Below are 25,953 nucleotides of genomic sequence, written 5' to 3'. Positions count from 1 at the left end.
TCTGAATTTGAAGCTTCACTCTGAAAATTGCTCAAAGTGCCACAGTGTCTCAGGTGATTAGATGTGCAGGAGAAGTTGTTCATTCTTTTGTAACATCCAGCAGGGATTCTGTTGAGAGTGGGAGTAGCTGTGTTGTCTTCATCCACTCCTCCCCTTTCTGCTGCTGGGTCCTTGGCTTGCTGTGGTCTCTGGACCAGACGCTTTCCTGCTTGGGGATCCTGGTATTTTAGGTCATCTCTCTGACCTGTTGAGCACTTAAAACCAAACTGCCTCTTACCGTGGGAAAAAGTGCTTTGTTGAGCTTACAAGTTCACTGGGGTGTGTGTGTTTGGTTCAAAGAAAAACTAGTGTAGGTTATACTGAAAGAATGAGTCCTAAGCTGCTGAGGGGTGAGCATGACTTATTTCCTGTCTGCAGGTGCCCACATGTTTTCTCAGCAACACAGTCCTTCAGCTCAGTTGGCCTCCCCTTCCAGCCTTTCTGTGGACCCTGATCCCCATTTCCACTTTGCCAGTGCAGCAAGGAACAAAGGGTGACTCAGTGGTGCCCAAGTGGACCCCTTTTTGTTCTTAATAACTGGAGCTCATTGATGGTGGTATTTTGTGCATTTTCCATGGCGTTGCTTTTCCAGGGCAGAGCTAAGACAACACTGCCAATGCCTGCCCTGCTATGACCTATGTTATTTTACCAGGGTCCTTTTTAGAGTCATTAAGGCCTCACACTGATTTTACAATGTATTAAGCATTTCCACATGGCCTCATTTGAGCCTACCAGCAAAGCTGTGAAGTAGGCAGGGTGGTTATTATCACCATTTTATAGCCCAGAAAGCAGGTGCAGAGAGGTAGCATTACAGTGTTTACTTCCCCTCCCTGGGCCTCAATTTCCTCATCTTTAAATAAGACTGGAGGCCTAGATGGTCTCTAAGGATCTTGGGGGATTCCATCCGTGATCCTGGGTTAGGGCATGAAAGCCAGTGGTGAATGCCCAAGACCATGATGAAGGGTGGCCCATGGGGGTGGGAAGGTGGGAAGCTTCCTGCTCTTGTGTGAGGAATGCCTCTCTTTCCGGGTAGCTTTCCCCCACCGGGCGCAGGGGTGGTAGCAGCAAATGGGAGTCTCGGAAGCACTCAGAATTCCACTGGTGGCTCCAGGGCTGTATGGGGAGTGGCCCCACCGTGTCCAACATGGCAGCTCCTATCCGGTGAAGGCCCCGAAGCCCGCCCACTTCCGGGTTCCGTACCCCTGGCCAGGCTACTTCCGGTAGCGGGATGGCTGGGTTCCCGGGACTCGAGCGGAAGTTCCGGCGGGGGCGGTGGAGGGGGAAGAGTGTGTACCTGTGCTGGAGAAAGAGGATCGCCCGAGAGGTCGCGAAACCCCCAGGGAGTGAAGGTACCCTGGTCCCGGGCCGGCAGGCCGAGGGAGGGCGCCGGCGGAGATCGGGCCACCGCGAGGGTCCCGGGGAGTGGGGAGGAGGAACCGCAATTGTGAGAGATGGGGGTGGGGAGTGAGGTGCGAAGAGGCGCTGGCCAGTGTTGGGGACTTTGGGGATAAAAGAGAGTTAAGAAGCGGGATCCGGGTGTGATGGAAGGGACTTAAGGTCGGAAGTGGAAGATCCCATTGTGGGACTGGGGGCTCCCCAGGGTTACAGGTAGAACGCCCCTTTACGCAGCGTTCTTCCTGGGTCAGGGTAGAAAATGTCACCAAGGGAGGGGCGACCCTTGGTTAGAACAGAAGTTCCCGTTGTGGGGAGTGGGAAACCCTGGATGGGGGTGGAAGTTTTTACGGTAGAGAGGGTGACCCCAGGTCGGGGGTGGGGCACCACTCTGAGAAGGGGGGACTGTGGGGTGAGAGAGGTGGAAGTCGCTCAGTAGGGAAGGAGGAGAATCCCAGCTTAGGGTGAAAGGTGTATTCCTTTGAGGGAGAGGTGAGGGATCCCACTGTGGAGAGGTGCTCTGAGGGTGGAAGGGAGGGGTGGGTGCTGCAGGAAAGGGTAGGCACTTCGGGGCAGGTAGCAGAAGCTTCTAGGGAGTTTGGAGGATGCTAAGGATGGTGAGGAGCCAGCCAGCCTGACATTCTTTTGTGTGTTTTGGAGTCTCAGAGCGTGGTTAAGCTCGGGGACCCATTTGGAGTCAGTGGGCAGCAGCAGCAGGTTGCCCCATTCAGGGGAGCGTGGGGCACCAGTTTGGAGATGGGTGGTGGACTGGAGTCCCTGTGCCTTCTGGGGACATGGGCAGCCCCCGGGGGCACTGGAAATGGCTAAGCCAGAAATTGCTGTGAAGGCTAGTTAGGGGCTGGACAGGAGAGAGGTTGGACAAAACGTGTGTGCGCAGGGGGGTTGAGTAGGGGCTGGAAGCTTATTTCCCTGGTACTTTTCTCCCTTTTATTTCCCAGTAGGGCTGGGAGTTGGGGGAGGAAGGGACTCAGGGGCTCTAGAGAAGGGGGATGATTGGAGAGCCCAGAGAAGGGAGCTATCCTCCGAGGACTGTTAGGCTGAGGGGATAGCTGCAGGGGATATCCTGGCTCCCTTCCCCCACAGTCCTTAAGCCCTGCCTTTGCCCACCTCCAGCCGGCTCAGGCTGTGTGGTGCCAGAACCAGGGACACTAGAGGGGGCACCTCTGCTTCTCATCCCTGGAATGAAAGCAAACTTCCTACCTGCTCTAGTCCAGGACTTCTTCCCCACCTTTTCTTTGTGCCCAGGACAGAACCTGGGGTGCTGTGTGGGGCTGACGGCCTGGGTGGGCCCTGGGTTTGAGGCTTTGACCACTCCCCTGAATTTGCACAGGCCCCAGCCTGGAGCCTTGCAGTGTATGTGTGGTAACACCATGTCTGTGCCCCTGCTCACCGATGCTGCCACTGTGTCTGGAGCTGAGCGGGAAACGGCTGCGGTAAGGGTCCTCGCCCACCCACAGCAGCCCCCAGGCCAGCTGGGGAACTGGCTGGGGTGTGTGTGGGAGAAATGGAGGTGGCCATGATGAGAAGGGAGCAGCCTGGAGTTGGGGGGGGGGGCGTAACTAAAAACCTGTTTAGCTTCTGCCTCAGTTCCCCCCAGGTCTGTGTGGGAGGGGCTGGGGAGGGGAGGCCAGAAGTTGGAGGACAGTAGGGAATGATAGCAAGATGATGGCTGCCCTCATCCCCACTGTCCATGTCTGATCCTTTTCCAGGTTATTTTCTTACATGGACTTGGAGACACAGGGTAAGTGAGCTGGGGAGTGGGTGTTCCCAGGGGAGGTGGGGTCTGGCCCAGCTGGCAGGGCTGGAGAGGACTGTGCCTGCCCTTTCTCTGTCTCCACATTGTTGCCTTTTCTCCCGTCCCTCCTACAGGCACAGTTGGGCTGACGCCCTCTCCACCATTCGGCTCCCTCACGTCAAGTACATCTGTCCCCATGCGTGAGTGTCACCCTAGCAAGGGAGGGGCTGAAGATAGGAATTGGCTGGGGGGAGTTGATCTTGCGGTCCTTACGTTCTCTCCTGTCAGCCACATCCTGGGGCCTGGGCCCAGGGCAGTCAGAAGTGCCATTTTCAGGCTTTACTTCTGTGGGGCCCCCAGGAATGGGGTCCAGCCCCAGCCCTCAGCCCAAGGCCTTCTAGACCTGAGACTCCTAGAACCTGAACCCCCTGCTCCCCTTCCCCAAGTACTCACCAACTGAGCTGGAATTCCAGCAAGCTGAGTGCTGGGCTCCGCTTCTCCACCTCTACTGCTGATGCTTCTACTACAGCTTCCAGCCCCATGTGGCAGGTTGCCTGGCAACACCTTAAACACAGGCCCTGCCTGCTGGGACGGGCCCCCAGGGGCTGCTCTGTCCCCTCCTGGGCTCACCGCTATGGCTTCCTCAGCCCTCTTAAGCATGATGGCCCTTCTTGCTGTTTTCCCCAGGCCTCGAATCCCTGTGACACTTAACATGAAGATGGTGATGCCCTCCTGGTGAGTTGGGGAGTGGGGGAATGGGAGCTGAGGGAGCTGTAGGGGCTGGCTGGGGTCCTCCTGTAGCTGCCAATACCTCTGCTTTCCTAGGTTTGACCTGATGGGGCTGAGTCCAGATGCCCCTGAGGACGAGGCTGGCATCAAGAAGGCAGCAGAGAACAGTAAGGCCCAGCCCCTCCTCAGCATGCTCCCTCCTCCTCCACCCCTCCTGGAAAGTGTTGGGCAGTACTTCTGTCCGGCTCTCCTCCCGGAGCCCTTGCAGCAGCTTTCCTTCCCCAATCACGCCCCTCCCCCCAGTAAAGGCCTTGATTGAGCACGAAATGAAGAATGGGATTCCTGCCAATCGGATCGTCCTGGGAGGCTTCTCACAGGTGAGGGGGAAGAGGGCAGTGGGTGGTGGGTCATGGGAGCTGTGCCCGAATGACTTCTCTGCTCTCCCTCCTCCAGGGTGGGGCCCTGTCCCTCTACACAGCCCTCACCTGCCCGCACCCGCTGGCTGGCATTGTGGCATTGAGCTGTTGGCTGCCTCTGCACCGGGCCTTCCCCCAGGTGAGTGTCTCCATGACCCCCCTTCTGCCCTTTGAGTCTCCTGTGGCGTGGGAATTGTGCTGAAGGCACTGGTTTTGCCCTCTGAGTCTCGTCTGGTCCACAGGCAGCCAACGGAAGTGCCAAGGACCTGGCCATCCTTCAGTGCCACGGGGAGCTGGACCCCATGGTTCCCGTACGGTTTGGGGCCCTGACAGCCGAGAAGCTCCGGTCTGTTGTCACACCTGCCAGAGTCCAGTTCAAAACTTACCCAGGTGTCATGCACGGCTCCTGTCCTCAGGTCAGTGGTAAAGGGCCACTTCCTGCTCCTATTTCTCTCCTTCCTCCCTCCAACCAGGTGCCTCTCACAGCCCTCCCTCCTTCCCTCCCTCCCTCCCAGGAGATGGCGGCTGTGAAGGAGTTTCTTGAGAAGCTGCTGCCCCCTCTCTAACCAGTTGCTGGCCCCCAGCGCAGTCCCCCAGCTCACAGGGGACCCAGCACGCGTGGCACCATCTTGGATCTGAGCCGGTCGAGCCCGTCCCCACCCTCCCTGACCCATCCTCTTCCCACAGGCCTCTGGGGCAGGCGGGCCAAGGTCTAGCCAGGCCTTCCTTCCTGGCTTTAGCCACCTGGCTGTCTGCAGCAGGGGTTGGGCCGCTTTCTTCCCCCAGTTCCCTGCAGGTGGGCCCCCCCTGGCAGCAGTATTGGAGGGGCTGTAGGCAGCGGGAGAAGGGGCCCAGCCGCTGACCCACTCACTCAGGACCTCACTCACTAGCCCCGCTTTGGGCCCCCTCCTGTGACCTCAGGGTTTGGCCCAAGGGGCCCTCCCAGGCCCCATCACCCCTCCCAACTGATTCTGCCCAGATAATCGTGTGTCTCTCCTGCCTCCATTCCAGCTGCTTCTCAATCATGAATGTGTCCATGACTCCAGGCCCCTTGCTGCTGTGGGCTACCTGCCCCGGGCAGAAGTGTTGGTGAGGGGGCAGAGTCCTTGGAGGGGCCTTTCTTCAACCCTTTCTGACTTGGGGGCTGGGATCTGCCTCCCCATTACCTTCCTCCCCCACAGGCCTGGAGCCTGCAGGGCTGCACTGAGGCTCCAGGTCTCCCTCAGCTGTGTCATCCTCATGTGGTCCCCACTCTAGGGCCAGGGGAGGTGGGGGAGGAGTTGTGTCTCGTCTTCTGTCTCCATGTGGTTTCGGGTGTTTTTCTTGTTGTGTCCTGGATTCCGATAAAATTAAATTGCTTCAACTCTCAGGCCTGGCTGATTTCTATTCAAGTGGTAGGGAGAGACCATGTGTGAGAAAATGCTCCAGTGTAAGAAAACTTTTTATTTTAAATACTTTGGAGAGTGCCTTCATAGCAGTATAAATTAGTTCCTGGGAGTAGGGCATTGTCTCAGGACCCTCCCTCCCCCACCTGCTCTTGGTGATCCTGATGGGTCCCCAGACCCTGTGGAAGAGAATAGTTAGAGACACCCGACTCCTGATTATTGGAGCCCTTGGCCTCGTGCCTGTGAGCTGAAAGGTCCTGGCTGGGGTTTGAGGTAGGGCAGGCTGGGTTCCCGCCAGATGCTGGAGAGCAGGCAGTTGTTTCTCTTTTTAGTTTCCGGTCCATGGTAGGAGAGGGTCTCAGGCCTGTGCACCAAAGCCTGAGGGATTCTGCTTCTGCCAGCGCCATAGATCTTCACCTGTGACAGGGCAAGGTGTGTGGTCAGGGTCCACATTGAAATGCAGGGCCCCCACCACCTCAGGTAGCCCAGTAGGCATACCCAGACCCAATCAGCCCCTCCTAGCCCCTAGCTCTCTCCCAGGGGTCAGGCTAGCACTCACACATCCTGTCCAGCCCTAAGGCTGCTGTCCAACCCAGCTCCTGGAGAGCCAGGCTTGGGTTGGCATAACAGGCAGCGACGTCACCTTCCCGCCGTGCCACCACCTTATACGGGATCTGCAAGAGAGGGGACAGGTGTAGCTTAGCTGAGCCAGCCCTGGCCTCACCCAGCCAGCTGCTGACCTCAATAAATGGAGGTGCAAAAAAAAAAAAAAGAAATGGAGGTGCAGGGCAGGAGCTCTCTCACAGGCACCCAGCGCTAAGGCAGGTAAGTAGGTGTGGCAGTGCCTGAGTGGGAGGGGCCGGGGCTACTGCTGAGAGTCAGGTGGGGCGGGGCAGGGCAGATGGTCTACCTTCCTGCCGGAGGCCTTCTCCATGGCCCGGACCATCTGCAGCACCGAATAGCCCGTACCTGTCCCCAGGTTGTAGATCTGCCAGAAGAGAACAGGTACTATGGAGGAGACTGAACTAACCACTCCTCTGGGCCCCATTTGCCGGGGACTCCACCTCCCTCTCCTCCTTCAGGTCTCCTTTCTGTCCCTACCCGGCAGCCACACTGATCCTTCAGTTTCCTCAGGGCTGCGATGTGGCCCTTGGCCAGATCCACAACATGGATGTAATCCCGGACGCCTGCAGAGGAGTTGGTGGGTAGGAGGGTTCAGTACAGTCTGTCCCACTTCCGTCTCCCTCTTGGCTCCCATTCCTGGATCCTTCTGATCCTGGTCTCACCTGTGCCATCCTCTGTGTCATAGTCGTTGCCAAAGACATTCAGTGCCTCCCGTCGCCCAATTGCCACCTGGGGTGGAGGTCAGGTCAGCTCTTCCCAGGCCCTCGGCACCAGCTGTACCCCTCAACCCTAGGGCAATCCCCACCCCACTTCTCCCTTACCTGGGAGACATAGGGCATGAGGTTGTTGGGGATGCCCTGGGGATCCTCCCCAATGCAGCCCGAGGCATGGGCGCCCGTGGGGTTGAAATACCGCAGCAGCACTGCATTCCAGGTCTGTGGGACAGAGGTCAGGTGATGGGCGTGAGGTTACAGGCTGTGTCCCAGCTCAATCTAGAGTCCTGTGCCTCTCATGTCTCCCATGCCTGTTCTCTGTCCCTTGAAAGGAGCAGGGGGATCAGGCCTTCCCCCAAGGACTGTGACCTTGGGTAGTCACTGTGACTTCCTGAGCCCTAGCTTCCTCCTTGGTGGGGATTGCTCCAGATCCCATCCCTAGGCTCACGGGGGCAGAGCCAGGGCTGGGTCAAGGGGTCCTTTACCTTATCTGCCTGGCACAGGTCCCGGATCATTTCCTCAATGAAAAACTTGGACTTGCCGTAGGGGTTGGTACAGCCACCTGTGGGGTGGGCCTCGTCCAGGGGTAGGTACTGGGGGTTTCCATACACGGTAGCTGAGCTGCTGAAGACCAGGTTCTTCACCCCATGGGCTCTCATGATCTGGCCATGGGGGGAGGTGTCAGTGGCCTCTGCCTCACGCTACTCCCAGCCCCTTACTCCACAGGTGGGTGGGGCTGAGATACGGGCGCTCCCATTCACAGATGGGGAGACCGAGGCTGAGAGGTAAAGAAAGGTGTGTCCACGATGATACAGCTTGGGGCTCTGCCTGATTACCCACCTTACCCAGTGTTGGGCACTGCCCACCTGGCCAGGGGCCCTCCCAGTGTCTCTGTCCTTGCCCCGCATCTCACCTCCAGAAGCTGGATGGTTCCTGTCAGGTTAACTCTGTAATAATCCAGAGGCTTCTGCACTGACTCGCCCACGGCCTTGAGCCCCGCAAAGTGGATGACCGCCATAAAGCTGTGCTGCAGAGACAAGCCAGAGTCAGAGGTTGCTTTACAGGCCCCGGCCCTTGACAGTGCCCCCTGCCTGCCTGCCAAGCCCCCCACCTTCTTGAAGAGTCGCTCCAGGGCTGCCTGGTCCAAGATGTCCATCTCCTCAAACTCCAAAGAGCGGCCTGTCAGCTCCTGAACCCGCCGCAGGCTCTCGGGCATGGAGCCCCCTCCTAGTTGGGCACACAGAGGCCATAAATATCAAAGGAGATGGGGTCCTGGAGACTAGACAGACACCCCCCCCTTGGAGGTAGAACCCAGGGTTTTCCTTCCATCCCCTCCAGAAGCTCTAGCCCTCCACCCCCACACTCACCACGGATGGCATTATGGAAGTTGTCGATGACCACAGGTGAATAGCCCGCCTCCAGCAGCTCCAGCACCGTGTGGCTGCCAATGTAGCCAGCCCCACCGGTTACCAACACCTTCTCTGCCATTGTACCTGGCCCAGGACACAGAGTCTCAGAGGTGGCCGAGGCTGGCCACTCAGGGCCTCTTTCCAACTGGCGTCTGGCCTCTAAGGGAGGCAGTAGTGTGTCCTAGTTAATAGGATAGCTCTGGAGTCAGCCCTGGTCCAAGTCTGGATACCATCACTTTCTGGCCTTGGGCCTCAGAGATCACTTGGCCTCAGTTTCCACCTCTATAACATGGAGCTTAAAATTGTACAAGTCCCATGTGATAGTCTAAGGGTTCAATGAGGTGATTTTAAAGCCTGCCACATGGTACAAGTGGGGAGACCCACACAGGTGCCATATTTTCTAGACCCAACTGACCCTGGGCTGGGAAGATGGAATCTAAGGCTCCACACTTCCTCAAGGTGTCTGGGAACTGGCCAGTTCTGGGCAGAAGCAAATACAGCAGCAGCACTGGAACTCCAAGAGCCCACGAAGGGCTCTTGACTCAAGGCCTTCCCAGTCCCTCTGCCATCACTAGGTGTAAACTGGCTCCTGGGCTCTGGCTGTACCCTCACTTACTCTCCCTCAAGGATCAGCTGGGAGGAAGCAGGAAACATACCAGATGGCTTCAGGGTGGGGTCTTTTGCCAGGCAGCCTGAACCCAGCTCCGGCTGCAGCACTGCTGTCCCAGCGTTGGCCCCACCCCACCCCACCCTGCCCCAGGCCAGCCAGGCTGGCTCAGCCTCTGCCACTGCCAGGGCCAGCCGGGTCACTCCTGGTTTGGAGTTAAGGATCCTACCCAACTCTAGACCGCACTGAGCTGGCCAGTGTAGACGTGGCCTTGGCACCTACTCCACTGCAAGGTGTGCACCCCGCCCTAAACAAACTCAGCGCAGAGGGGGTGGGGGGGAGAGGAAGCCCCAAACACTGAGGCCTTTCATTCGGAGCGGCCTGGTAAGCAGCCGCCTTCCTCCAGGCTGCCTCATTTGCCTCCTGGGCTCATCCAGCTCCAACCAATTTGGCTGAACGCCCTCGGTGTACCGGCACTTTTGCATTTTCCTGAATTCTCCCAGCATCCTGGTGGAGCAGGCATTATCAATGGCACTTTACAGGCAGGGATACTAAAGGCAGAGAGGTGAACTAATGTGCCTGCGGTCACACAGTGATAGCTGAGCTAGAATCCGGATCGCCAGGCTCCCAGGGCAGCCACCTCGCCCAAGCAGTTAGCCCTCCCCTCCGACTGCTTCCAGCTGGACTCTGCTCCGGATGCCGAAGCCTCCCCCACCTCCACCCCTCCGAGGTCCACGCACTGTGCGGATCCCCAGAAAGCGGTCGCGGAGGGTGCTCTGGGAGGCAGGAAGGCTGGTGAAGCGCACGACCCGCCACGGGCCTGCGGGGCGACCCAGGTCAGCTGTCGCCTCCTTGGTTTTCCCAGTCTGCATAGTGGATGGGAGGAGGTGCTGGGGCTCGGGCAGGAATTTGGGCCACGGCTAGGAGGGGTGGGCGCAAGGAGTCCCCAGGCTGGGAATGAATGACCCCGGGCCGCTCCAGCCACGACCGCGGGAGCTGGGCAACGGGGGTGGGCCCCGGCAGTACTCTGCCCAGAATGTAGCCCAGCCGCCGAAACTCTCCCTCGATCCCCGCGGACCACCCGGACCCTCGCGAGCGCGCCGGTCCAGCCCCACGTTCCCTTCCCAAACCTGCTTGGGACCGCACGTCCCGCGCCGCCACCAGGGGTGCCGCCTCCCGCCCCTCGTTCCCTTTAAGAGCCGAGGGCCCCCGGCTCCCGCCCCCTCCACGCCCTCAGCGAACGTGTCAATAGGGAACCGACACTACGGGGCGCCGGAAGGACCAACGGCGCGCGGGCTGAAGGCGCCTGCGCAGCGCGTTCCCGCGAAGGCCAGCAGGGGCCGCACCGCCCAGTGCCGAGTGGCGGAGAGGAGGCGCGGCTGGACCCGGGCTGGGGGCCGAGCGGTAGAGGTCCGCTCCCGAGGTGGGTGCCCGGGTCCCCGCGCCAGGAGCGAGCGCCCGCCCGGACCCCTGGAAGCAGGTGGAGGGCAGCGCGCCGGGAGATGGGGCTTGTCGGGGTTGCCAGGCAGCCGTTCCGCGGCGGGAGCACAGGCCGGAGCGGGGCCGACGAGCCCGTCCCCTGGCTCGCCCGCGGCTTCCCAGCCCGTTTCTACCTGCCAAGCCCTTTCTCAGGACGAGCCTTGCATGGACGCACAACTGCGTGGAGCTGGGGCCTGAGGGGCGGCGCTGGCCGCAGGGAATGGTGCCCGCCGCCCGAGGCCGCAGGTGCTGGGAAGTCTAGTTCGCCTTCGTGCGCTAAGGATCTGGAGGGAGCGCTGAAGCTGAAGTAGGAACTACGCGCCCATGCGCCCAGCTGCTGGGAATGGTTTGTTTGCACCCTGCCTACCATAGTGGGTTAAAAAATGGTTATGTTTCTGTTTAAGATAAAGTTAGGGCTATGGAATGGTGTGTATAAAGGCATGACATACCGAGTGATGAAACCTGAGCTAAGAAATAAATGCACAAGTGTTTCCCAAATCCTGGAATGCTCTGGGCCTGCCAAGGACAACTGACAGCCGGCAGAGCCTGAGATACAAGGAGCTAAGGTACCCACACCTGCTCTAGGCCAGAACCAGAGGAGCAAGTGGCCACTGCTGCCTGTGGGGCAGCTTGGACAACAGCCCTGGTCTGAGCCAAGAGGTCAGAAGGTCTTTCCAGGGTGTTCTAGCCAGCCCTGAGTAAGCCCCAAACCACCAATTTCCAGTCACTGTGATTTTGGGGCTCAGGTGCGGAAACAAAAAAATCCAGAGATTAATAGCCTGCATTTTCCTCTTAGTGTGCGAATAAAGATGTTTTATTCCCCCCCCTCATATACACACATCTGCAGAATACTGGAATGGTTCTGTGTCATTAAACCTTTAATTACATAGCTATTTTCAAAAATCATGTTCAGAGATTTTCCCAGAGGTGCCAGAGTTGGCAGGTGGCCAGTGCAGAAGCTCAGCCCTCACCCCTTCAGCAAATGCCCTCTGCCAGCTCAGGGAAAAACCCCTCCATGCCCTTTTGCACTACAAAGTCAGAGAGCAAGGCACCAAGGGCATGGCAGGGTTGAGCTGTGTAGCCGCTACCTGGCAGATTTCACCTAGAGATAAGACTTGAGGATCAACCCAAGCCAGGGAATTGGGTTCCCAAGTGCCCTCAGGGATTCAACTACTGGGCTGTTGGGTCCATGGTGAAGGGAGGCCTCTAGCCCCTAAAGCCTCTCATTCATACTCAGGTGTCCTGCCAGAGAGATACCTGTTCCTGTTAATTCCCATTTCCATGTGTCCATCACAGTCCTGAGAGCTTCAGGTGGGCTAGGGGCTCACAGTTTACAGGTAGCCTGAGCCACTTTGGAGCTGGTTTTTCTGTTAAGGGCTTGACAGATAAAGGTCCCAGCTTCCAGGAGCTTCTGGACGTTCACACCCTTTGAGAAACAAGTTGAAAGATGCAGTAAGTCATGACATGCCTTCAACACCCAGGGATACATCAGACTAGACAGACAACTGTGATACTGAAAAAGTAAAGGTGGCCCTGGCCGGTGTGGCTTGGTTGGAGTGTCCTCCCATGCACCAACCAAAGGTGGCGCGTTACATTCCCGGTCAGGGTACATACCCAGGTTGCAGGTTCAGGCCCTGGTTGGGCATCTGTAGGAGGCAATGATCGATATTTCTCAAATCAGTGTTTTTTTCTCTCTCTCCCTTCCTCTCTCTCTAAGAAAAAAGTTAAAAAAGAAAAAGTAAAGGTGAAGACAGACTCTTGTTCCTCTGACGACAGACACCAGCTAGCTGCCTGTGAGGTCATGTCCTTCTGGCATCTGGGTTTCCCATGACTCCCCTTGTATAGGATGCCTCAATCTGTGTCATGGTTTTAGGGGCACCACCAGAATAGGGACCTATCTCATCAGTCTTGTTCAGTACTCCATCTCCAGGGCCTAGCACAGGGCCTGGCCCACAGTGGTCACAAACTGCATACTGAGCCTGGCCAGTGTGGCTCAGCCACTTGAGCATCGACCTAGGATCCAGGAGATCCCAGTTCAATTCTCAGTCAGGGCACATGCCTGGGTTTCGGGCTCCATCCCCAGTGGGGGGGTACAGGAGGCAATGACTCATCATTGATCCTTCTTTCTCTCTCCCTCTCCCTTCCTCTCTCTGAAATCAATAAAAAAAAAATACATTCAAAAACAAAAAAACTTCATATTGAAGTAATGAACTGTGAAGCAGAGAACAAAAACAGCAACTGAAAGGGCCACTCCGGAAAACGTCGGTCCATAACAATAGTTCCTATTTACTTAGTATACTATGTGCTCAGCTCTGGGCTAAGCATCTACACTTTCTTACCTAATCCTTATAACAGTCCTACAAAACAGGTGCTATTATTCTTCCCATTTCTTAGGCCCAGAGAGGTGAAGTAATTTGTCAGGTCACACAGCCTGTGAGTGGCAGGACCAGGTTTTAAACCCAGTTTCGTCTGATCCCAAACCACAGATGCTATGCCTCCAATCCTCACTGAGTGCCCTTACTGATCTGACAGAGCCCTGGGGGGGGGGGGGGCTGTCTAATTCTACTGCCCTCATTTGACAGAACAAAACAAAGGTCTAGAGAGAACGGACTCATTTCCCCATCACACACCTGACCTTTTGGGGGCTCTTTCCCTGGTGCCTCCTTAAACTGTCAAACTCACACTGAGAGCCTGGCCTTCTTGTGGCCTCGATCACCCACACTCTGCTATCTCAAAAATATACAGTAATCCCCTCGCACCCTTCCCCTCTTAATTGCTCCCCACCCCCAAAGAGTAACACTAAGCAAACCCATCAGCTTCTGGCTTCTGGCTTCAGGCAGAGCTCTGGTTAGTTCAGGTTTGTGGCAAAAGGAGGCAGACAGGCTTACCGTGTGAATGCCCAAGCCCTCCAGCATGTAGACCAGGTCCTCAGTGGCCAAGTTTCCCGATGCCCCCTGTGCATAGGGACAGCCTCCAAGTCCTGCCACAGAAGAGTCCACGACACTCACTCCCATCTGGAAACATAAGATGGTGAAACAAGGCTGTTACTGTGGGGACCAGAGCCGACAAAGTTGGTCTTTATAAACCTCCCAACTGTCTGCTGCCTGAAATTCCACTGCCAAGTTATTCATTCCTTTGGTTTATGATTCTGTTAAAGTGAAAACCCCACTGAAAGAGTGTTTCTCTTTTTAGCTCCTGGGCTAGTGTGTTTTTGGTGGACCTGTTTCCTCTGCCAGTAATCCTCCCTCAGTTCCTTTAATAGTTTCAAGGTTCCGTCTCACCCTTAAGGTCTCAGCCTACACGTCACCTCCTCAGAGAGGCCCTACCTGGTCGCTTCCTCCCACTGTTGAGATTTCAGATCCCTGTTGTTTACTGTGATTTCCACACCCTTCCCCAACAAGGCTGCTCTCTAACCCCAGGGGACCTAGGCCATTTCCCTAGGTCAGTCATTTCCCACTCTCCTAGATGAGTGTTCTCACTTTCTCCTCTCTCCTTAAACCTCCAACAGACCTTAACCTGGACAACCACAACTCTGAGAAAACAGACCCAGAAATTAAGAGAGTCACTTGAGACATGAACTCCTCCCAAAGGCAACAGGGTGGAATCAGACTAGTGCTACAGCAAGGCAGCCTGTGGTCAGACACTGAGAACTTTCCTTCTAACGGGCAGCCAGGCCATGGACTCCTCATGTGGGGCCAGCCCAAAAGAAGCAAACCTCAAGGGAAACCCAATCTGAGGGTTCAGTCCAATCTCTGGGAAGCAGCATTAAAGGCTCGCCCTCTGACCTCTGCCTACCTCCCTGCTGCCTGGCTCCTTGCCTGCTGCTCCCACACAGAGGGGCACTCACACACCCACAACCCGCATGCCACCCCAGGGCAGGGTACACAAGCCCTCCCTGAACCCTGCCTTGGCCTGACAACACAGTGCTGCCAAACCACCTTTCTGCTTCCCTTGTTCAACTGCTGGCCTTCACGCCCTTCAAGCCTCACTCACTTGTCTTCTGGCAAATCCTCTCTCACCTCCCAGCTGGGATGGGGACCTTCCTCGGCCCCTGCTTCCTCCCTTCGTGGCATTTGTCATAGTGCATTAGGATTACCACATAACTCCCTGTCACCCCTCACACACAGATTAAGAACTTTGGGGGCAGAATCTGTCATGATTAGCCCAGGGCCTGGCACACAGGTATCAGCACTCAGTATAGTAAAGGCTGGCTGAAAGCACAGACAAAACAGAGCTGTCCTGCTGCCATGCCCTTTGGGAGAATGGACACATGCTTTCTCCTAGGACATGCCGGGATTACCTGCAGGGCCATCAAGGTGTTGGCCAGAGCCTGGCCATAGGTATCATGACAGTGGACAGCCAAAGCAGCCACTGGCACCTCGTGCATGACAGCAGACAGCATATCCTTCATGATGCCAGGGGTGCCCACACCAATGGTGTCCCCCAGGGAGATCTCATAGCAGCCCATTGAGTACATCTTCTTGGCGACCTAGGAAAACAAGCAGGTACTTGTAGGACATTAGATTCCCCAAGCCAGGGGTCCAAGAGCTCAGAGACAGGGGTCCCTGGCCTGTGCAGAGCACCTCCATGTCCGAGCACTAAATCAGTGGGATCACAGGCTCCTTACAACTCTGAGTGGAATGCCAGTCCTCATTCTGCTCATCAGGAAACTGGGATGTAAGGGACAGGCTCTGGGGCTACAACCCCTGTGCTTTCCTCCTACCCCGTGTCTCAAACTCCAGTCCTTCACTTACCACCTTCACACACTGTATCAGACCCACATACTGGAATCAGTAAAACTGACCCCTTTCTTGTAGCTTTATCCTCAGTAAGAAGATCTGTGAAATCATGGGTCTGAGGTGCTTGCTTTATATTTTTTATAGAAGTATGTAACTATTTCAATTTTTAGAAGCCCATTTGCAAACCCCTAAAATCACTGCGAAACCAGAGCAGTATATGCCTGGCCCAAGGAAATGCTTCCCTACACCGTGCTGCTGAGAAGGTGGAGGAAAGATGTGGTAGGGCCAAGGACCTAGAAGACACTCAACAATGGTCTGCCACATAAAGGAAATGGTGAGAGGAGTGACAGGAGCCCAGCAGCCTGTGGGGCAGAGGGGGCAACTGAAGGAGCAGTTCTAGAGTGAGAAGACACTGGATTGAAATCGCAGTTCTGCTGCTCACTAGCTGGGGGACATTGGCAAGGGATTTAACTTTCCTGAGCTTCAATTTCTGCTTCTGAAAACCAGTGAGGAGCCTGCGAAGGGGTATGGCAGCAACAGGAGGCTGAGGCCTGGAGCACAGCAGTTGCTCTCAATCCGCAGGTGCGACTGCTACCCTTCCTCATTTTTGGATGCCACATGGTGTTGAAGGAAGAGCAAGCGGGCTTTGGAGGTAAACGAGATGAGGGTTGAGACCTGGTGGCACCATCAGCAACCTGCATGGCAGGTTAGTCTCAGTTTCCTCAACTTTAAAATGGGACAACACTGAATTTGCAGTGTGGTTTTTGTTGTTGTTTTAAGCGAAAGCAAAAGTTTATTGAAGGAGAGACAAAAGCTCCTGCCGCAGCGAGAAGGATCCCGAACAGGAAGCCTTTAGGATTGAAGACTAAATGCCGTGAGCTCTTGTGTCGCTCAAACTCAATTTCTGCACTGTGTTCTTCTCAGGGCTGACTTGGTTGCTGCTCAGAGGATGTCAAGTGGCCTCTCTGACTATGACAAGGAACTGCAGGAACCCTTGGGAGAGGAGCCTCTCTGCAAAGGATTATCACCTGTCCACTGACCAGACTGAAAACTCAACTGGAGGCATTCACTCTGGGGTAGAGGGCAGGGGTGTGAAGAAGAAGTCAGTGACCCACCAGGAAAGGGTGGCGAGAGGAACCTATGCACTCAGGGACAGGCCAGGCAGCCAACCCTCACCAAACCCCCTCCCTGACATTCACACACACCTCAGCTACTTTGGCCGGGGACATCTTCCCTTCATAGGGGCATCCAAGCACACAGGAGACGTACCTGTGGGAAAATGGGAGGAATGGTGTCAATGCCCCTGGGTTCTTTGGCCAGCAGGGCTGAGGCAGTGTGGCTGTTAGACACACATTCCTGGTTAGCCTGCAATCAAAACTTGAAGCTGGGCAGGAGGCCAAAGTGTCTCAGTGAAAGCCTAATTCAAAGATGTGGAGCCAGAATGAAGGTAGTGCCACTTAGTGCGGGGAGGGGGCAGTGGAGAGCCAGAGCAGGGAAGGAGGGGGACTCGTAGGCTGGTAGTTCAGGAAGTAGGGCCTGCACAGGTCTCTGGAGAGGCAGCCAGAGACCAGCAGGGAGGAGCTGGAGAGGGCAATATGAGCGGGCACCTGAGCCATGCAGAGGTGAGACAAAGCAGAAGGTGGGCCAGGGCAGGAGGGGGCCCGGGACCCATGAAACCAAAGGCAGGAATAAGAGCTGGGCTGGCCTGCTCTGGTGAGCTGCCCGAAAACTCACTTATTCAACTGACATTTACTTAGTTGCCCACTATGGGCCAAATCCTAGGGTATCTCAGTGAGCAAGACTAATGAGGTCCCCACCCTCAAGATGGTTATTTCAAATTAGGGAGGTAGCTGAGGTAAAGGGCAATCAAATAATGTAATGAATCTCAGAAAGCGATGTGCTGTGAAAAAAAGGACAGGGAATGTGGAAGGAGCAACTAGAGGAGGCCAGCAGTAGCTGGGGTGGCCCAAGAAGACCTCTGTGAGGACACAACGCTGCAGCTGAGAAGGGCAGATAGCCACAGGAAGAGCATTCCAGGCAGAGAGGAGCCAGTGTAGAGGCCCTGAGCTGGAAGAGTAGGTGTGCTCAAGCCACAGAACAAAGGACGGAAGAGCTGAGGCATGGAGAGCGAGGGGCAAAGAAGTACGACATGAGGTTGGAGAGGTGGGCCTGGGCCTGATCGCGAGCTACGGTAAGGAGTTTGGGTCTTGGATGTAGGCGGATTCTGTTTCCACCCACACCATTGGAACCTGGGCTCCTCTAAAACCTTTCAGAGTCTAGCAAACTATTCGGCACATTAAGAGGCATAACAAACTTCGGTCTCAAAGACCTCAGTATATTTTTCCATTTTAATTCTCCCCCTTATTTTCCAGTCGTCGCTGAGCAAGGAAAAATGAAGAGACACTGAGGAGAGGCTTGGGAGTCAGGCAGACCTGACAAGCCCCTGCCTCCCCCTCCATCCATCCACCATCAGTTCCTGAGCACTACTGTGTGCTGGGCCTTGAGCTGGGAGAGGGGCACACCAGGGACAGAGAGAGATGTGGGCTCGGACTAGTGAGGTAGGAGGCAGGGACAATTTAAGTGCTATGTGCACTTAAGAGCGCCAGCTAAGTGCTATGTTAGAGGATGTCTAAGGGACTGCAGGAGCCCAGAGGGGTGCTAACTCCAGCTGAGGGACAGAGAAAGCTTCTTGGAGAAACTGGCAGCCATGAGGGGACCTGAAGGATTAATAGGAGTCAGTCCTGACAAGTAGGATGTAGGAGGAAGAGAGTTCTGAGTCTATGGAAGGTGTGTGCAAAGGCCCAGAGGTGCAAGAGAGTGGGAACATGTGACAAATGGAAAGACATTCCAGTTGGGCTGCAAGGGACCAGTGCACAGTGAGGCTGCACAGAGAGCAGGGGCTGAGTCACACAGGGTCTTGTGAGCCACGGGAGAAAGTCTAGAGTTGGCAAGTCACTGGAAGGTTTTTAACCAGGAAGTGATGTGCTTAGATGTGCACTTTTGAAAGCACTCTGGCTGCAATTTGGACAGCTTGACCTTACAGCAGACTCTTCATCCTTCCTGATCCTCAGTTTTGTCACCTGTAAATGGGGCCAGTCCCCTCCTTGCTGGCCAATTGTGAAGTTACATATGACGATTCCTGGCACTACTGCTATTAAAGATGTGGTCTTGGAGGCCTAGGCGATTCTTCAGGGGCATGTGAAGAGTTGGCAGTGGAGCCAGGAGTAAAATTACCTCCACAAACTGTGTCCAGTGTCCTTTCCTGCTAGATTGCCTCTGGTGAGCCGACCCAAAAATCAGGTTTGGGGAAAGCACTTGCTAGGATTTTTTCTAACCTAGGATTTCTCCCTAGAATAAGGAGTTTGTGGGGGAGGGTCACTTGGGTCAGAGTCTGGTACTGGCCAGAATAGTACTGAGGTAAAGCCAGGCAGCACCAATGCTATCTGACTCACCCCCGCACAGGGATACTAGCTGCTCGAGCTGCCTTCAAGACTTGGTCAAACTTCTGTAAACTCTCATCTATGGTGCAGTTGATGTTCTTCTTGGTAAAGAGCTCAGAGGCAGCTCCAAAGATGCTCACTTCCTTTGCTCCTGCAGCAACCTGCCAACAACCAGGACAGTACTTTTAGCATTCTCCTCTTCAAGGAAAACCAGAGTGGCAAAATCCCTTATCTTACAGTGAACTTTATGACATATGAATGTCATGGGTTAAATTGTGTCCCCCCGCAAAAACGGCATGTTGAAGTCCTAAACCCCAATACCTCGAAGTGTGTTCGTATTTGGAAATAGGGTCATTGTAGATATAATTTATTAAGATGAGGCCATATTGGTTCCTCTCTAGTATGACTGGTGTCCTAATAAGACAGCAGCCATGGGAACACAGAGAAACATGAGGGGAGGCAGAGATTAGGGGGATGCACCTACAAGAATGTCAATGATTCACCCCAGGGCCCTCAGATACAACCAACCCTGCTGACACCTTGATTTCAGACTTCTAGCCTCTAGAACTGTGAGAAGATAACATTTCTGTGGTTTTCAACCATCCAGTTTTGGGTATTATGGAAACTCTGGAAAATTAATACAGTGAATTACATTACATCTCAATGAGAAAGAAACCTTGGCCTTCCCCCAGGGACCAACACTGCCACTGCCATCAGCACCCTGGAAGTCGGTCACTCCTAAAAGACGCTTTTTACTTCAGTTTAGAATCAGTACCTCCAAAGATGTTCTCATCTAAAATTTTAAGAAAGTTGGCAGATCCTAGCAACTACTGTTGAAGCTCTGTGGGGAGCTTGCTTATTTCTCTAAAGAAGAAATGGGTAAGAACAACAAAAGCTACCGTTTATTAAGCACTTACCTTCTACCAGGCTCCTACTAAGCAATTTATGTGCATTTCATCTTCTGAAATCCTCACAATGTTACAATATCACTAGGCCTATTTTATAGGCAGAACCTGAGGCCTGTCAAGATCAGAGAGCTGGAAGTGGCAGGGCCAGGACTGCCTCCTATCTGACAGTGCTCATCACCACTGGAGACAGCTCTTCAGACTGACATCCTGGGACAGGGACTGAAGCCCAGGGACAAGGCAGGGACCAGTGCCATCAATCAATCTCACTCAGGGGCCCCCATCAAAAAGCTTACTGCTGCCTGGTAGCCTTTGAAATTTGGGGTCAGGACTGGGTAGCTGATGCCAGGAAACTTCTGGATGCCCTTCAAGACTTCGGTGTGGTCAGCCATCTGGAACCAAAGGAGACACAGCAGAGTCATCACCAAGGGCAAGCAGAGAGCTCAGGTAGAGAAAACCGTTTTATCACAAGATCTCTGTTCTCCAGACCCTTAGCAAATGAGTCCTTCTGCAGAGCTGAGTCTCCCCAGTGCTTTTACTACTTGTTTGACTGCTGATGGGCCAGAAGGCCCCTGGGTGTGGGTGTTAGCCCCAATTTCTCCATATGGCTAATACTGTCAGCTTTAGATAGCAGTAACAGCTGTAACAATAACTACCAGTCATTTACTGAGCACACAAGCCAAGCCAGGCACTGGGCTCAGCTCCCCTGTGTGATCTAACACTCAGCTGGAACGGGATCTTTCTTCCCCACTTGACTGTCTCTATGAAGCAGGCATCATCAATCTTTCCTCTTTATAAACGCAGACACCGCAGGCCAGGCCTAGAGATTCTAGATTTCCAGACCAGAAGAGGTCATCCTCAACCAGGAGAGGCATGGCCTTAGCAAGGTCACCAAGCAATTCCAGGGCAGAGTCCAGACTGAATGCAAGCCTCCCGCTTCCCAGGTTACACTGTTTTGCTGCACCATGCTCACCTGAGGAACCCACTTGGGGGACACAAAGCTGGTGGCTTCTATGACGGGAAGCCCTGCTTCAGACAGCATGTCTATCAACCTGATTTTCACGGGAGTAGGTACAATGCACTGCAATGGAGAGACAAACACCAGAAAAGGCAGGTCAGCAGAGCTGTGAAGAAAATGGCCTCAGAAAGACAGCCTGACCCTGGGCAGTCTGGCTCACTGGCTAGAGCGCCGGCCCGTGGACTGAAGGGTCCCGGGTTCGATTCCGGCCAAGAGCAGGTACCTCGGTTGCAGGCTCAGTCCCCAGCCCTGGTCAGGGCATGTGCGGGAGGCAACCAATCAATGTGTCTCTCTCACATCAATGTTTCTCTCTCTCCCTCTCTTTCTTCCCCTTCCACTCTCTCTGAAAAACAATGGAAAAAATATCCTGAGGATAAAAAGAAAAGAGAGCAGAGCCCGTTAGTTCAAAGCTTCTGCTACAGCAAACATTTCACTGTCTCAGCTTTCAAACACTAACATGAATTCACATGTAATCCTCGCCAACAGGGAGGGTATGAAGGGGCTTGAAAGTTCTACAGTTAGTGTTTTGCAGTGCAGGCACCTTATCATCTGAAAAGGAGTTAATATTTACATGGAGACCATATTTTTCTGCCATACAAGCTTTTTCTCAACTAAATGTTTGTTAATTTATTACCCCATCATAAACAAAATGAGAGCAATTACCATGGCCTGAAAGAGCAGAGATGACTAACCCTCTGGGTCCTATGAGATGGGGCCCCCAAAGTATTACACCCTCCTTTTCCATCTCCCAAGTGGCACAGGATCTCATCCTCACATGGTCAGCCGACTATTTCTCTTCCTCCCCGACCGTGTCTAGTTGCTAAGCAGATTCTATGGACTCCTCTTTCCAAATCTAATACCATTATCCCATGTATGTTATGTCATGGGATCACTCCACCAGTTCATCCCAGAAGAATCCTCCTAAAACAGTTTCCACTGTCTCACTCTACTGCTCAAAAGCCTTCCATGGCTCCCTAGTACCTAGAGGATCAGGTGAAAAATCCTAAGAACTTCAGGCCCCTTCATACCCTCCCCTGACAATCTCTCTTGCACTGCTTTAATGTAATCTATTCCACAGATAATTTCTGAGAGCCCTCCATATTCCAGGGATTGTGCTAGGTGCTAGGGGGTGCAATGATGAGCAGAACAGACATAATTCTGTCTTCGTGGAACTTACAGTTTATTGTTTCCAGCAAGTGCTCAATATTAAAATTACGTTGGTCATCCTTTTTTTTTAAAGCTTTCTTAATGAAAAAAATAATATATGATTGTTTCTGAAATATGTGCCAAAAAAATAAAAACACCCTTAACACCTCCCAGATATGTAACTTTCTAGATCTGTGCAGTCCAATATGTTAGATACTAGCCATATGTGGTTATATAAATTTACATTTAAATGACAAAATAAAAATTCAATTCCTCAGCCATGCAGGTCACATTTCAAGTGCTCAATAGCCACGTGTTTGTTTAGTGGCTACCACATGGGATAGCTCAAGTGTAGAACATTCTGTCTTCACAGGAGGTTCTATTAGATAGCACTATTCCAATTTTCTGTGGGTTGTAAGGAACATCCCCAAGGCTAAATCTTTGCATGTGGCTTCATGTCTTCCTTTGGATAAATCCTCTTACATGGAATTGCTGGATTTAAAGGCATGCCCCCCCTTCACGTACTTTCCCCCAGCACTCATCATCCACACACACACACACCCCGGGCCTTGAAATGGACCTGGGGCTACCACACCTGTACATCACCATCTTAGGTTGCTGAACTGTCACTGTTCTCCCTGCCCATGTCTTCAATTGAGCAGAGTGGTCATGTCTTGCATAGCTCTGTCCATCCCTGCTGCACCTACCACATGAACTCTCAATGCTCAAAAGAAAACTTTTTTAGTTGATTTCCAACTTTACCTTTTCATTTTGTAGTCCATCTCGGGGACCAACTTCCACAATTTTCACCTGCTTTGGTAAAGTACTCACAGATGAGGTGCTGACCTTTGGTTTAAAAGAAGAAACAAAAAGTTACACGTACAGTGTCACAATTCCCCAGGGGGCACATGCATGCACGTGCGCGCGCACACAAGGAGGCAGTGATGTGACCACGGAGGCAGAGACTGGAGTGATGCAGCGCCAGCCATGGAAATACTGACAGTGCCCAGACGCTGCAAGAGACAAGGAATGGATTCTCCTCTAACACCTTGATTTCTGACCTCCAGAATTGGCGTGCAGGGTGGGGTGGGGGGGGATGTGAATGTTTTTGTTTTAAGCCACCAAGTTTGTGAGAATTTGCTATAGCAGCCATAGGCAGCTAGTGTCTCAGTTGGGAAGGGTTACATGACATACAAAGAAAATGTTCTTTTTTATGCCCCCCCAGCCCAGCACCACCTTTATTTCTGGGTAGGTTAATAATAACACCCTTCACAAAGGCATTTTCAACTGCTCCGCCCCCTCCCCCCATCTTCTTGAATTTATAAGGAATTAAAGCACTTTGCTTTTCCCACAGTGGCCAATGGGGCTTGCTGTGCAATATATTAGAGTGGTGTCTTGCCGTAATTTTTGGGGGTAAGTTGTGGAACTCATTATATTTATTTATTTTAAATGTTTTAAATTGCTTTTTAGAGAGAGGAAGGGGGAGAGAGAGAGAAACATCAAGTTGTTGCTCTACTAATTCATACATTCATTGGTTGATTCCCAAACCCCCGCTGACCTGGATGGAACCTGCAACCTTGGCCTATGGGGAGGACACTCAAACCAACTAAGCTACCCCGGCAGGGCTTGGAACTTATTATTGTAATACCTAAACACCTAACTTACACTTCTCTTTTATTCCCTTCTCCCTGTGTGACTAACTGTAGATACCGCATAACGAAAACAAACAAACTCCATGAAGTGGAGGGGAAATCCCCAGGGGGGCAAATCTGAGGGAATGGATCCATCTTCACTAATACTGAGACCAGAAGCCAGATTTCTCACCATTTAATTCACATTTCGTCTGCCTTAGAATTAAGAGCAGAAAGAATATTTCACTTAGAAGCAGGAATAAACAAGAGCGCCATGCTCCCAGTACGGGCCCCTTCGCAACGTCCTGAAGCCCAGACTCACTCCCAGCTGCCTAACAGCTGAGCACCGAGGGGAGGGAGGCGACGCCCTTGCTTTTCCCCCTCGGAACCGGAGGGTATTGGTGAGTTTTCACTAAGCAACAGCTTGGACAGGTCTTAAGCTCGATTAGAGGGAGAAAGGTGCCAGGGTCACCGGCATGAGCCTTGAACGGTGAATCAGCACACCTGGGACGACCGGGACAGGTCACTCTCCCCCCCCCGGGCCTCAGTTTCCACCATACCCTTCAAGGGATTTGGGGTACACAGAGGGTCTAAGACTTGAAGGTCCACCTGACTCTGACCTAAAATGCGGTCTGGCTTCACCTCTCCGGGAGCAGCCGACACGAGCCAAGCCCCCGACCCCGAGCGTCACGGCGCCTGTGTGGCCGCCCCTCCCGGGCCGTGGCACTTACAGCCCTGAAGGACGCCAAGCCCACCAGTCTCTGCCGCAGCTGCCCCCTCACTGTCGCCATCTTGGTTCAGCCGACTCGGGAGCGGGCGCCCTGAGGCCCACGTGACCACCCGCCCCCGGGTGGGCGTGCGCGTGGCCCCGCCTTTGGGGCGGGCCTCTGGAGCGACGCCCTGCGCTGGCTCCGCCCCCGGCGCTCCGCCGTCCTTCCTTCCGGTCGGCTCTTCCTCCCAGGTCCCCGAGTGCTCCCGCTGCGCTGCCCGGACAGGTGAGGCGCTAGGACTGTGATGATGAACAAAAGTTAACTAAAGTTCCTGTCTTAATAGGGTTAGAGTCCGGGACGTGTGGTAACAATGTCCGTGAAGGAACGGCCAGCCCATAAAAGTCTTTTAGTAGTTTATTTGAGCCCTGGCCGGTATGGCGCAGTGGTCAGAGCGTCCGTGGGCTGAGCACCAAAGGGGCGCGTGCCTGGCTGGCGGGGTTGATCACCCGCTGGGTTGGGGCCCCTGGGTGAGGCAACCAGTTGATGTCTCTCTCACATTGATGTTTCTCTCTCTGCCTCCCTTCTACTCTCTGTATACAATGGGAAAAATATTCCCAGGTGAGGATTAACAAAACAAAAACAAAAAAATAGTTTATTTGAGCCAAATTGAGGACATGCCAGGAAGCAAAAACCTTAATGAATTGAGTAGCTCTGGAGAATGGTAGTTTTGGAGTTTATTTTATACATTAAAATAATGTTACATGAAATCTATTAGTGGTGGATTGAGGAGGCAGACGGAAGCAGAACGGGAGGAAATCGCTAGGATTGGTTACAAAGCAAAACAGAGAGACACTTCTTTTACATTGGTGGGTACAGGGTAGTTAATAATTACCGTGTACAGTACACAGAGATGGTGTGTGGACGTAACGAGGGGACTCTGTGGTCTGCTCTGGTGGACTTGTGCTCTGGTGCCAGTTGTGCCTTGGAGGGGTCTGGAAAAGTACTCTGACATTTCAAAGGTATGTCATCCTGGACACACAAAGACAATATATAGGCTCACTTAACCTACAGACTGACCTTTGTGAAGGAAGCTACAGGCCTGTGACGTGAATAACCACCATGACCCGCTTTAGTTAGGAATTTTTGTGTTCAGACCTTCCTGTATGGTTCCTTTCGGTCACCAGTTTGTAAGGCCTGCCATGCGCCTCCTCCTTCCCCGAGCTTGTCAGGTTTAGTATGTGGCCCCTTTTTCATTCACAACAATCACACGAATAGTTGTATAAATACCTTTCACAATAATAAGATGAAGCGTTACTATTTGCCACACACTGTTCTGAGTCCTTTGCATGTATTAACTTATCACGAACTTCAGGATTCAAATGCAGGCAGTTGACTCCAGAGAGAGATGCATCCTTTGATTTCATACCTTGAAGAATTAGTTAGATCCATGCAGGTAAAGAGGATACAAGAAAAGCTTTCCAGACAGTGAGCATAGCATATGCAAAGACCCTGGGGCAAAGAAAGTGAATGCTTAGAGCAGTGTTTTTCAAAATACATGTTGTGGTCATAATATCAACTTAGTGGACGCCAACTTAAAACAATAGAAATGGATTAGAAAATATCAGAGTGCATTGTATAAGTATTAAGTACTGCTTTGCAAAACTTTTGTTATATGTGTCAACTAGGTTGCAGTGTCAAGTAAATTTCTTACTGTAGATAGCAATTAGAAATGTTTGAAAAACATTGTTTGGAAACATGAAAAGAAGGCCAGAATGATTGGAGAGCAGGGAGGGAGTAGAAAGGGGACTTTCTATT

The 25,953-nt window shown here is 53.4% G+C and overlaps 3 protein-coding genes across 4 annotated transcripts; 1 reads left to right on the top strand and 2 right to left on the bottom strand.

Moving 5' to 3' along the window:
- The first annotated feature begins 1,258 nt into the window (after positions 1-1,258).
- Positions 1,259-5,701, top strand: LYPLA2 (lysophospholipase 2). The gene is made up of 10 exons (XM_081145717.1): positions 1,259-1,388; positions 2,783-2,885; positions 3,162-3,193; positions 3,322-3,387; positions 3,875-3,922; positions 4,013-4,083; positions 4,220-4,293; positions 4,370-4,471; positions 4,575-4,748; positions 4,848-5,701. The coding sequence occupies exons 2-10, from the start codon at positions 2,808-2,810 to the stop codon at positions 4,896-4,898; spliced, it is 696 nt and encodes a 231-aa protein (XP_081001843.1). The 5' UTR covers positions 1,259-1,388; positions 2,783-2,807; the 3' UTR covers positions 4,899-5,701.
- A 55-nt stretch (positions 5,702-5,756) lies between these two features.
- On the bottom strand, positions 5,757-10,265 carry GALE (UDP-galactose-4-epimerase). 2 transcript variants are annotated; one of them, XM_081145715.1, is made up of 11 exons: positions 10,201-10,265; positions 8,422-8,547; positions 8,166-8,281; positions 7,968-8,081; positions 7,540-7,716; positions 7,163-7,276; positions 7,004-7,070; positions 6,819-6,904; positions 6,628-6,705; positions 6,277-6,391; positions 5,757-6,134 (listed from the first exon to the last, which is right to left on the bottom strand). In XM_081145715.1, exons 2-11 carry the CDS (start codon positions 8,540-8,542, stop codon positions 6,076-6,078), a joined length of 1,047 nt encoding a protein of 348 aa, XP_081001841.1. In that variant the 5' UTR covers positions 8,543-8,547; positions 10,201-10,265; the 3' UTR covers positions 5,757-6,075. The 2 variants fall into 2 exon arrangements, with proteins under 2 accessions (XP_081001841.1, XP_081001842.1); XM_081145716.1 differs by lacking the exon at positions 10,201-10,265 and adding an exon at positions 9,120-9,184.
- A 1,065-nt stretch (positions 10,266-11,330) lies between these two features.
- On the bottom strand, positions 11,331-24,298 carry HMGCL (3-hydroxy-3-methylglutaryl-CoA lyase). Its single transcript, XM_081145520.1, has 9 exons — positions 24,160-24,298; positions 22,560-22,643; positions 20,607-20,714; positions 19,930-20,025; positions 18,741-18,889; positions 16,494-16,557; positions 14,850-15,038; positions 13,438-13,563; positions 11,331-11,975 (listed from the first exon to the last, which is right to left on the bottom strand). Exons 1-9 carry the CDS (start codon positions 24,217-24,219, stop codon positions 11,874-11,876), a joined length of 978 nt encoding a protein of 325 aa, XP_081001646.1. The 5' UTR covers positions 24,220-24,298; the 3' UTR covers positions 11,331-11,873.
- Positions 24,299-25,953: the final 1,655 nt, after the last annotated feature.

Source organism: Miniopterus schreibersii (assembly GCF_964146895.1).
Source record: "Miniopterus schreibersii genome assembly, chromosome: 8".
NCBI classification, from domain to species: Eukaryota; Metazoa; Chordata; class Mammalia; order Chiroptera; family Miniopteridae; genus Miniopterus; species Miniopterus schreibersii.
Note: the sequence above shows the minus strand (reverse complement) of the source record. Positions and strands in the feature narration are given on the sequence as shown.

Coding starts and splice junctions, on each gene's coding strand:
- LYPLA2 (XM_081145717.1), top strand. CDS start 2,808: ATGTGTGGTAACACCATGTCTGTGCCCCTGCTCACCGATGCTGCCACT. Junction 4,294..4,369: donor TCCTGGGAGGCTTCTCACAG/GTGAGGGGGAAG, acceptor TCCCTCCTCCAG/GGTGGGGCCCTGTCCCTCTA. Junction 4,749..4,847: donor TGCACGGCTCCTGTCCTCAG/GTCAGTGGTAAA, acceptor CCTCCCTCCCAG/GAGATGGCGGCTGTGAAGGA.
- GALE (XM_081145715.1), bottom strand. CDS start 8,542: ATGGCAGAGAAGGTGTTGGTAACCGGTGGGGCTGGCTACATTGGCAGC. Junction 8,282..8,421: donor CTTCCATAATGCCATCCGTG/GTGAGTGTGGGG, acceptor GTGCCCAACTAG/GAGGGGGCTCCATGCCCGAG. Junction 7,277..7,539: donor ACCTGTGCCAGGCAGATAAG/GTAAAGGACCCC, acceptor TCTGTCCCACAG/ACCTGGAATGCAGTGCTGCT.
- HMGCL (XM_081145520.1), bottom strand. CDS start 24,219: ATGGCGACAGTGAGGGGGCAGCTGCGGCAGAGACTGGTGGGCTTGGCG. Junction 22,644..24,159: donor GCTTGGCGTCCTTCAGGGCT/GTAAGTGCCACG, acceptor TTTAAACCAAAG/GTCAGCACCTCATCTGTGAG. Junction 20,715..22,559: donor ATGGACTACAAAATGAAAAG/GTAAAGTTGGAA, acceptor TCTCCATTGCAG/TGCATTGTACCTACTCCCGT.